The 12,058-nt window shown below is 42.8% G+C and overlaps 1 protein-coding gene across 1 annotated transcript in view; it reads left to right on the top strand.

Moving 5' to 3' along the window:
* The window catches only part of CDH23 (cadherin related 23), an 832,275-nt gene that overhangs the window by 808,774 nt on the left and 11,443 nt on the right, over nt 1–12,058 (top strand). The window contains exons 57-62 of the mRNA XM_075257430.1: nt 4,352–4,615; nt 5,007–5,168; nt 6,977–7,233; nt 7,694–7,791; nt 10,399–10,519; nt 10,737–10,816. Coding sequence (XP_075113531.1) covers nt 4,352–4,615; nt 5,007–5,168; nt 6,977–7,233; nt 7,694–7,791; nt 10,399–10,519; nt 10,737–10,816 — 982 coding nt within the window. The remainder of the gene's footprint in view (nt 1–4,351; nt 4,616–5,006; nt 5,169–6,976; nt 7,234–7,693; nt 7,792–10,398; nt 10,520–10,736; nt 10,817–12,058) is intronic.

The following is a 12,058-nucleotide window of genomic DNA, read 5'->3' as shown; positions in this document are numbered from 1 at the left end:
TACAGAAAAGAAGGCACAGCCCCTTAACGCTTTAGAAAAATAAAGTTTTAAATAAGTCAGGACCGAGGAGAAATTTAAAGGGGTTTTGAGGCAAAAAAAAGTGTTATGAACTATCCACAGGAAAAATTCCACGTTTGAACTCACCATACTTTTGTGTATAGGCCACAGATTTTTACTGTGAATATCATCCCAACAATGTATTGAGGTGAAATCTACAGAACGATCGGAATATCACGTGTACATATTTTGCATATTTTTGGAAAGATTTGCAATAAGAATCATGGTGGTAATATTCTTGCACACTATGCAAAACCTGTATTGGTCCTCCAACCTACATAGTGCCATTTAAAATTCAGTGGTATATTTTACATTGTAGAGAAACTTTTGGGGCCCCTTCACTGTCCAAGGCCTGATAGCAGCTGCTACAGTTGTAGCTTCTATAGCTATGTCCGTGCTGGCACATGTGATATTGTTATTAAATTTTAACACCCCTATTAGGGTTGAGTAGAGAGGAAAAAGACACCGAGCGCTCTAAGCGTAGTAGATCTGTTAAAATGGTGGTAGACAATATTCATTAATATTAATTCAGACCAGTTGGCCTCTCACATGAAGGGTTGTGGGATATCACAACCCCAATGTGGATTTAAGTTAGTAAACAATCCAGGTGAGAGTGGCAGCAGAATCCACGATGTACCGGAATCCCGGAGAGAAGACAGTGGAAGGCAAGAACCAGAGGTTCAAGATGAAGTGGAAAAACTGCGCACCCTGGTTGTTGATAGATAGTGACACAAAGACCAATTGTCCACGTATGGATTTATTGAGAAACAAAAGCACGACGCGTTTCGGACCTTCAAGGGTCCTTCTTCAAGTGCAAGAACAAAGCTCAATTTTCATTTTATATGAGAGCATCCGTGTAGCTGGGGAAAACAACCTCCTGTGTTTCTCAATAAATCCATACGTGGACAATTGGTCTTTGTGTCACTATCTATCAACAACCAGGGAGCGCAGTTTTTCCACTTCATCTTGAACCTCTGGTTCTTGCCTTCCACTATTAGGGTTGAGTGATCGGGAAAGATCGGATCCTGATCGGTGATCGAGCAAATTTCACGATCGGGATCGGCTGGAAAATGATCGGAAATCGGATTTTAAAAACGATCCTGAAATCTCAAGAACGGCTCAACCCTAGCCCCTACACCTAATTCTAAGACAGCTCACAAACAAACTATATTCTAGATCCTTGCTTGACATTTTAAGCATATTTACAGCATCTGATTAATCCCCCTTTAGGCTAGTGAAAGACAATGACTTTGGTAACATGTGCCATGTTGTCATCTTTGCAAGTAATGAAAGTGAAGGCAAGTTATTGCAATACAACAATGAGACAAATCCATGAGGTTTGACAGTCATTAACTTAAATTACTTATGATCAAGGCAGCATAAAACAGGCAATTTTAGCCATGCGACATCTTAGCCAAGCTTCCCTTGTAGTCCTGGTATTAAAGGCACACTACCCAAAGTTTTAAATAACACCCCCCCCCCTTAATGTATTTTAAAATATAAAAAATATGTAAAAAGGTCTACCACCTTCCTCAGCCAGATTTGGAGAAAAACAACTTTGATGTTTTATGCAGATGTGCACTGGGGGAGGGTCTCCAATCTTGGGAGCATTGCTGGGCGATACCATATTGGGAGAACCAACTCCCACTGCACATGCTGGTGCAGGCTGGTGTTTGTAGTAGTTGATCAGTAAGAGCAGCACTCCTAAGGCTGAAGGCCCACCCCCAGTACACCAACTGCTTCATTTACATATCACTTCAAAGTTGTTTTTCCCCAAATGAACAAAAGTAACATAAATGATAAAAGTATTTGGTTTATCACAGTAGTAGGATACGTAACCTGTTGGTCACAGTTGAATATGTTTGGGAAGGTGGTAGACTCCCTTTAAACCAATTCAAGGTGGGTATTTCAGACATCTTGTAGGGTTATTTGCTCTCTTATGGCACATGTTCTCATGGGAGCACTGGACCAGTTACTGTCACGTTTGTGTCTATGCCCAAGCCACTGCAGCATGCACCTCTAAGGGAATAGGGGTAGGAAACTCTCCCTAGCACTACGGCGGCTAACTAGGCACTGGGCCTGCGGGTGATGGTTGGCTGTTCCCAAGCTAGTCCTGGCCCCGACAACTTCTGTCTCTCTAAATACAAAGACCTAGAGGATAGTTAGGGAGAGAGCTACAAGAGGCTATGGACTGGGGAACTAACAGTGGTCACCCCAAATGAAACACAGGTGCAGCTGCGAACTGAAACAACAGGATGGGACGTGCTGGGAAACAGACACGCAGCACAACATAACACAAAACAGGAGAATGAGGAGAGGAACAGTGGAATAATGAGGAAAGGGTTACATAGCACTGGGGAAAAGCAAACCTGAAACCCAAAACAAAACCTCACTAATACGAAGACAGTGTCAGGCAACAAGAAACTGAAGGACAGGGGTAGAGTAGAAGTGTGGAGAGGAAAACCAAACTCTCACACAAGGCAACACTCACACCACTTCCAAATCAGCTGAAACTTCCACAAATACTCCTCCTCACTGAGCCACGAATTCAGGTTGGTCACAACGAAAACCGGCAAAAACTGAAGCCAGCCCTCTGCCTTATACAGGCCCCAGAACCATCTGATAGGATGATGACTACGACCAACACCTGAGGCTCAATTCAAAGAAACCTCAAGTGTATACTGAAGGCCGATACTCAACACACAAACCAATGGCCCAATGGTAAGAAAACCACCAGAGAGCCACAGAACACCGAGTCAAATTCCCAACCAAACCCCACCAGAAAAACACACAATTTTTATTAAATTACTCAGGTCATGACAGTTACATCTCTTCTAGAGTCTCTGGAGGAAGACTCTGAATGGTTATCATGGGATTCGCTGACCTATGACAAACCTTACCTTGCAAATTACAGGAAAGCAACTTTTGTCCAATGCGTAGAAATTAAGAAGCACTTGACACAGTTCTGTGATTTGAACTATTGAATACTCACTTCCTTCAAACACTATTGCGGTAATGTAGGAGTTGCCAAAGTGAAGACCGATGGAACAGCAAGAAGAACATTTAATTGTCCTTTTTTTGTTACAAAGTCAGAACAGAAATGGCAAAGCGTTTCGGAGCTTATGACTCCTTCATCAGACTAAAATGACATTCACACATTGTGTAAATGAGATGAAATTAAATAAAATGTCATTCAGTTGGCTGGTGCTGTGCAATGTGGCCTTTTTTGGTTCTGTCAAGCCAAAAATGCTGTATTTTCGCAACAGGAGGCCTTACCTTTATAGTGAGAGAGTTACTGCTAACACAATATAGAGATTTGTAAGTAACACTTCAGTACCTGCTCTTACCTCCTCCCTGAGTAGTAATATACAGCATAAAACACGCCAAAAGAGAGAGCACAGTCATATATGAAAAGGGCATTGAGGCCAGAACGTACAGTAGGTACGTAGACTGCTCTTAGTAGATTTAAGGCCCCGTTCACACGGGGCAAGAGGGGGCAGATTTTGGTGCTGAATCCACGTCATAATATGCCCCCTCGCAATAGAGGTCTATGTAGACCTGTAGCTTAGAAGCGAGCTGCCCTTTCTTCAGGTGGATTCCGCGGCTGATTCAGTCTCGCGGCAGCACCCTCCGGACTAGGTCCATTCATTTGGGTCTACTCCGGAGCGGGAAGCCGCGACTGACGGAAGTCATGGCAGGCGTATTTTGGTCCTATTCTGACGCGGCTTGGTGACTGGTGTTTCTTGCCTCAGTCTTAATTCATTCCCCGAGAAGATGCACCTTTGTTATTAAGAGGCATTACCTTCCTAATAATTCTCGCACGTCATGTGAGGTCCCATGTACAAAAATTGAAACCAAGACCAGTGAGGGAATGGGGTAGATTTCAGATATAACTCTCACTGCAGGGAACCTCGATTGTTGCGATGTCAGGAGTCCAGACTTCTGGAATATGACTTTTTGACTTCTTTGATACCACCATGAATATGTTACTATAAGATCACATTAATAGTGTGACCATAAATCTCCTTATGGTGTAAATGCCTCCCATTCTGTGTTATGTTATGTTTTTTTTGTAATTGTTCTTACAAAAAAAAACAACAAAAATTAAGATAAAAAGTCCAGTTTATATCATCTGAGGTTCCTCGTAATTCACAAAATTTTGGGATTTTCAGGGGAAAAAAATATATTCCGTTATAGTTGTGATTCAGACACGTAGAGTCGGGGATAATGGACTCTTCTAACTACTGAATGAATATCAGCATTGTGGACTGAATACGTTCTATCTCATTTCTAGCTGGCAATGAGCAAGGCAATTTCCAACTCATACCAGAAGGAAGACTCGCCGTCCTAAAGAATTTGGATCGAGAGAAGGAACCATATTATACCCTTATAGTAAAAGCATCCAGCAATAGAAACTGGTCAGCACGCAAAGCAATGAGGGCTGCAAAGATTCAGAGCTTCGATCCCAGCACAGACTCTACATTGCAAGAAGTGAGGGTCTATCTTGAAGATATTAATGATCAGCCACCCAGATTCACAAAATCTGAGTATACTACAGGTAAAACATGTTCCATTGACAAGTATCTAATTGACAAGTATCTAAGTATCACGAATTGTTCGTGTGGGCAGTGCGTGGCAAGCACATGGACCCCATTATAGTCTATGTGGCCCGTGCGCTTGAACTGCATAGCATTACAGTTGCGCTTGTGTTCCGTCCGTAGGGGTCCTCATGCGGACCCTTACGGACGGAACACATCAGCATGTGTGAACCGGCCCTAAGTGTTCCCAGTGCATCACCTGATCCCTATTGTGTTATTTTGGGTTTGGTTTTGTTTTTTTGCGTGGAGCCTTTACCAGCAATCTTAACAGAGTTTAATCTATACATATAGTTTTTGTGAATCTTTATATACACTTCATAATTCTTTTAATGTTCTTGTTTTTCATTTCAGGTGTTGCTACTGATGCTAAAGTGGGTTCTGAACTCATAAAGGTTGTAGCCATTGATGCTGATGTGGGAAACAACAGCTTGGTATTCTATACAATACTTGGCATCCAGTACATCAAACACAACTCAAATGATTCCGAGGCAGTAAAAAATATTTTTGTGATAGGTAAGGGATTTTTTTTTGCCATTGCTAAACATAGAGATGGTATAAATGATGAAAAATACTTGAATTATTCATGCTCAGTAACTCCTTGCACACTGCATGTTCTGATAGAAAATAAATGGAACAAGCCAACTTACTCTGAGAGATCCATCAGCTAATGGGCCTTAATATCATTTTTAGAGATGAGTGAGTAGTATTCGATCGAGTAGGTATTCGATAGAATACTACAATATACAAAATACTTGTACTCGTTCAAATACTACTTGCTATTCGCAGTAAAGATTATATTCAGAACCAACATTGATTGGCCGAATGCTTGCCTTTCGTCCGGAAGGAGTCCGCAGGAGGACCCCCTGAATGGAATATCAGCGCAACTGCAAGCGCTGTGCAGTTAAAGTGCACGGACACCATAGACTATAATGAGGTCCGTGCACTTTAATTACACAGCACTTCTCCTAAACACTCTCCTCCTGCTATTCGTGGACTTGGTGACTCTCCTTTAATCGAATAGTAGCTTCCCCTGAAACAAGCATTTTTTCCCATAGACTGTAATGGGATTCGATATTCGATCAAGTAGTTGAATATTGAGGCTCTACTCGAAATGTATATTGAATCTCGAATATTTCACTACTCGCTCATCTCTAATCATTTTCACTCTGGAGATATTCTGGAACTTGGTCCTTCCGTGTATCGTTATTAAGCTAGAATATACATGAAAAAAACTTTAATACCATTGGCAAAAAAATAGATGTGTGTGTTCTTACGGCTGAAATGAACTGTGTAAGATGACAATGTGAAAATTAAAGGGGTTGTCCAACTTGATTAAGAAAGTGTTAATATGCTGGAAAAAGCCTACACATATATATAAATTTAGTATTGAATGCAGCTTCTGAGGGGCTCTTAATATGATAAATTGGTGAACCTTTTAGAGACTGAGTGCCCAAACTGCAACCCCAAACCCACTAATGTATCGCAAAGTGTCAACATGCCAATTTAACTTTAATATTGTGTGGATCCACAATTGCGGATAATTACAGACCGGAAAAATACAGTTGTGTGAATGGGGTTTTACAGAGCTTTCAATGATACAAAACAACTTAGTACTGAAAGGTAAAGGTTTGCATTTGGCATAATTTTGAACAATTAATGTTCACTATTTACATCGCACAGGATCTGTTTTATAGTGACCGTGCAATATTATTGCAGCCTGTACTAATGTCACGTCTGCTATAAAAGAAATACTGTCTGTTATGAATAATGAAGGGCCCCACACAGTACAATTTGCTCCACACTGATCCTCACACAGTACAATTTGCTCCACAGTGGCCCTCACACAGTACAGTGTTCCACAGTGGCCCCCACACAGTACAATCTGTTCCACACTGATACTCACACTATACAATTTGCTCCACAGTGGCCCTCACACAATACAATCTGTTCCACAGTAGCCCCTACACTGTACAATGTGGGGGCCATGGTGGAGCAGAATGTACTATCTGTTGCAAAGTGGTCTCCACACAATATAATGTATTCCACAGATAGGTGCCCACATAGAGAGCTCTGAGCGCCACCTCTGGCACACGTCATAGGTTCACCACTATGGCCCTAGAGTGAGTCAGTCAGTTATTGCTGGTGATTCGAAGCTCTGTACTAGAAAAATAGAGCTCCCCTGTAAAGATGTATAATACCATTAATCAGCGCAGAATTTTGCATATATTAAAAACATAAAGACGTCTATTGACTTTATTGTTCTATTCAATCAAAGCAACGTTCTACATCAACAAAACCAACAATGTTTCCTTTCTTCCCAGGTAATGTGGATGGTATTATTCGGACATTTGATTTATTTACTGCCTATAGCCCTGGCTATTTTGTGGTAGACATCATGGCTTCTGATCTGGCTGGACACAATGACACTGCTGTTGTTGGTATCTATATCTTAAGAGATGACCAGCGCTTAAAGATAGTAATTAATGAGATTCCAGACCGGGTGCGGGAGTTTGAGGAAGAATTTATACGCCTGCTTTCCAACATAACAGGTGCCATTGTCAATACAGATGATGTACAGGTAATAATGATATCATCATGGTCAGGCCTCTGGAGAGGAATGTACACCGACTAGACCTGGGACTAATCTGAAGGTTTTAAGGCTTTAGACTGAGGCTCCATTTTGCGGAAACACAGCTTTTTTTGTTGCAAATTTTTTATTTTTTTTTTAACCTAAGTCAGGAGTGGATTGAACAAAAGGTTGTACGAGTAGTCACGAATAGTTTTTCAACCTATTTTTCTCTTGTAATGTTCCCATATATTGTTTCTATATAGGGTACACTTCCAGATTCAGTAACTCTAGATGGATAAAATGTAAAATCCAAGTCCATATCTGATACAGCGAAGTTCAATTGCAAATTACTTTGCTGACTAATATTTCCTCTTTCATAAATGTTGCATTGCACTGGAAAAACTAAGTGTGATCTGGTTGCTAGAGATTATTGTGATCACACCAGATCTGTCTGTTGTTTTTTCTACAGTTCCATGTGGACAAGAAGGGCAGAGTGAACTTTGCACAGACCGACATGCTGATTCATGTCGTTAACCGTGACACCAACAGAATTCTTGATGTTGACCGGTACGTCATCTAGGTGTATTGGTATTAATTGGCATATCTAACCAAATTTTAGCAATTTTCTTGCATCTCTGGCAGGGTTGAGCCGATCTTGAAATTTCAGGATCGATTTTAAAATCCGATTTCTGATCATTTTCCATTCGAACCCGATCCCAATTTCGATCCTAATGTAAGTCAATGGGATTTTTTTTAATGATCAAAGATCGGATTTTAAAAACGATCCTGTTCACTACACAGCATGGAGTCCAAAAATTGAAGCCTCCACACTGGGTAGTGATTAAAAAGTCCGTTGGCTCTTTGGCCCCCTCTCACTTACCTGCACAGAACTTCTGCTGCCTCCTCTCCCGATGTGTACGCCGCTCCCCGGAGCTCCCGGCCGTTTTTCTCGGTCCTCTCCTCTCTCTCTTCGCACGCCGGCAGTGCTCTGTGCACACCCCCGCCTCCCAGGCTAGTGTGACTGATGCTGGGAGAAGGCGGGGCTTGTTGTGGCTTAGGAGAGTGTGGGCGGGTACAGGGCGGGGAGACGTGAGTGCGTCACTCACGTCTCCCCTCCCTGTACCCACCCACACTCTCCTAAGCCACAAAAAGCTCGCCTACTCCTAGCAGTAACACTAGCCTAGGGAGGCGGGGGCGTGCACAGCGCTCTGCCGGCGTGCGAAGAGAGAGGAGAGGACCGAGAACAACGGCCAGGAGGTCCAGGGAGCAGCGGCGGTTCTATGCAGTTAAGTCGGTTGAGCAATCGGGATCAGAATTCCATTCCCGATCTTTTTTAGGCGGGATCGGAACCCGATCGCGATTGTGAAATTTACTCGATCACCGATCAGGATCCGATCTTTTCCAATCCCAATCACTCAACCCTAATCTCTGGTCATCATGGTGCATTTTAACACATCTAGTTTTAGAGAAAAGGTTTCTGACCTACCAAACAAGTAGGTGTAGCTTAGCAGAGAAAGGGGGCACGGCTTAACATTCAACAAGATGTGAAAAATTACAGAAATATTTTTGCTTAAGATTCTGGCTCAGCCTAAACCAACTATTAGGTGGGCAAGACTTAAACTAAACAGGATGAAATGAAGTGGATAATTACAACCATTTCAGTAAACATTCGGCTATGAAAATACTGTGATTGTCTTTTTGCAAGAACCTACAGCAGATTTTAGACTTGCAAAAATAATTGGGCCATGCTGGATATTTTTGGCCAGTGGTATGCTGAATATCATTGTGGCCAGATGAATGAAAAAGTGAAGTTCTTTATGGAAACCTTTGTGGACGTCATGTCCTGTGGACTCTAGAGGAGAATTATCGTTCAGCTTGTTATGAGTACACTGTGGAAAAGCCTGTATAACTGATGGTATGGGGTTGCATTAGTGCCTATGGCATGGCAGCCTGCACATCTTAAAAAGAAAACAATCAAGGCTGTGCAGTATATAGAGGTTTTAGAACAACTCTAGAAATCTCCAGCGCCGCTTCCATCTTCATCTTGAACGGACTCTCTCCGCGTTTTCCTACAGCGCTGGCTTCAAACTTCTACGCATGCGCAGTCAGCTCTGCCATCGGGCCTCGGGCAGAGCCAACTGCACATGTCTGCACCATTTTTTGTGGCAGAGCCAACTGCGCACGCGTAGAAGTTTGAAGCCAGCGCCGGAAGAAGACGCGGAGAGGGGCCGTTCCTGATGAAGATGGAGGCGGCGCTGGAGAGTTCTCTTGCAGCATTGGGGACGTCCCCAGTGCTAGAAGAGAACTCATTTGCATACTGAGGAAAACCGGGATTTCTACTGAATGGCGGCGCGTAGAAGACATCTAAAGATAAGAGAAGAATAGCCTTTCTTAAGGCTATTCCTACTAGAGATGAGCGAGTAGTATTCGATCGAGTAGGTGCTCGATCGAATACTACTAGCTGTTCGAAGTTAAGATTCGATGCAGAACCAGCGTTGATTGGCAGAATGCGATACATTGCCAATCAACACTGGTTCTTCTCTTACCTTTAGAAGTCTTCTCCCTGCGCAGCGCTCCCGCGTCCTCTTCCGGCTCTGCATTCACTCTGCTTAAGCATCGGTCCTGGGCAGAGCCGACTGCGCATGTCCGCGCGGGCGCGGGCATGCGCAGTCGGCTCTGCCTAGGCCCGATGCCTAGCAGAGTGAATTCAAGGCCGGAAGAGGACGCTGCGCAGGGAGAAGAATCCAGCCCGACCCTCACTCATGGACTTGGTAAGTAGAATTTGATCGAATGTTGCGTACCTCTGAAACGAGCATTTCCCCCCATAGACTATAATGGGGTTCAAAACCTGTTCGAACAGTCGAACAGTGTGCGGTTGTTCGAATCGGATTTCAAACCTCGAACATGTTAGTGTTCGCTCATCTCTAATTCCTAGGTCATAGTGAGAAAAAATAGCAATTTAGTGATAGAATGGCCAGTTATATAGAGAATTTGCACAGACTTCAGAGCAGCAAAACAGTAGGAAGAGTTTCATAATTTAACTATTTTGCAGTTAGGAAGCAAAGAAATTTTATGAATAATAATGCGATGTGTCCTGTTAGCATTAATGTGTGCAATACACAATATTATATTATCTTTAGGAAGCTTATTGATTTTTTTTATGTTCTCTCTAAGGGTTATACAAATGATTGATGAAAATAAAGAACAATTACGTAATCTCTTTCGCAATTACAATGTCATGGATGTCCAACCGGCTACAGCTCCTCGCGCTCCTGAGGACCTGTCTGCTCTGCAGGTACAAATCAAGTTTCTAGGCTTAAATGGTATCGTATTACAGTAAGGATATTTTATTAGTCATTTAAAATAACTATCACTTCTATGTAATCATATTTTATTATAATAAGCTACATTTACATATATGCCAAGCATACTGCAGCGCACCATCAGCCAGTCACCCATTTATTTGGTTTAATTTCTTTCTATTTCATATATTTTGTCTGTTTTATTTGCAGATGGCGATTATTATATTGGCTATCCTTCTCTTTCTGGCTGCCATGTTGTTTATCTTTATGAACTGGTACTATCGAACTGTGTAAGTAGATCACTTACCTCTCACAAAATACTGCATTATTAACATGCACCTTGTATATTTATGGAGCACCAATACAGTGTCAGACTTATTAGTTATAGTGTATTCCACAAAATGACTTTGTGACAAAGGTATCAAAAAGTTATAGAACATAAGCTAATCTGTAAATGTTATGTGTTGTTCAAATTGGAACTACGCGAGTTGAAATAAGGGATTCTTCCAATCAAGGAGTTTATCCACCCGGTAACACTGGATTGTTTGTTAAAGGTGTTTCTCAGCAAATTAAAAATACATCACACATACATACATTCACACATAAAAAGTGATATTTACTCTTATGGACCATCTGCTACTCTGTTTCCAACACTGTTTGGGCGCCCATTAGGGTTGAGTTGATCTCGAGATTTCAGGGTAGTTTTTAAAATCCGATTTCTGATCATTTTCCATCCGAACCCGATCCCAATTCCGATCCTAATGCAAGTCAATGGGATTTTTTAATGATTGAAAATCAGATTTTAAAAACGATCCTGTTCACTACACAGCTTGGAGTCCAAAAATTGAAGCCTTCAATTTTTGGAGTCCACGCTGTGTAGTGATTAAAAAATCCGCTGGCTACTTAGTTCCCCTGCTGTCCTGTTACCTGCACAGAACCGCTGCCGCCTCCCGTCCCAGTATGTATGCCGCTCCCCGGAGCTCCGGACTGTTATTCTCTGTCTGTTTCTCTCCTCTCTCATTCAGACGCCAGCAGAGCGCCGTACGTGTCCCCGCCTCCCTAGTGAATCATTCACATCTCCCCGCCCTGTACTCGCCCACACTCTCCTAAACCACAACAAGCCCCGCCTACTCCCAGCATCAGTAACACTAGCCTAGGGAGGTGGGGCCACACATGGCGCTCTGCCGGCGTGTGCTTATGAAAGAGGAGAGGACAGAGGACAACGGCCCGGAGCTCTGGGGAGCGGCAGCGGTTCTGTGCAGGTAAGTTACAGTTAAAGAGGACCTTTCATGGTTTGGGACACAGGCAGTTCTATATACTGCTGGAAAGCCAACAGTGCGCTGAATTCAGTGCACTGATGGCTTTCCCGATCTGTGCCTCAGGTAAAGAGCTTTCGGTGCCGGTACCGTAGCTCTTTACAGTCAGAAGGGCGTTCCTGACCGTCTGTCAAGAACTCCCTTCTCCACAGCAGTTCCTATTGTGTTGTGCTGTGTGAGCAGGGAGGAACACCCCCTCCCCTCCTGATAATACTG

This window comes from Leptodactylus fuscus, chromosome 10 (genome assembly GCF_031893055.1).
Source record: "Leptodactylus fuscus isolate aLepFus1 chromosome 10, aLepFus1.hap2, whole genome shotgun sequence".
Classification (NCBI taxonomy): domain Eukaryota; kingdom Metazoa; phylum Chordata; class Amphibia; order Anura; family Leptodactylidae; genus Leptodactylus; species Leptodactylus fuscus.
The sequence above is the reverse complement of the archived record's forward strand: the minus strand, read 5'-3'. Positions and strand labels throughout refer to the sequence as shown.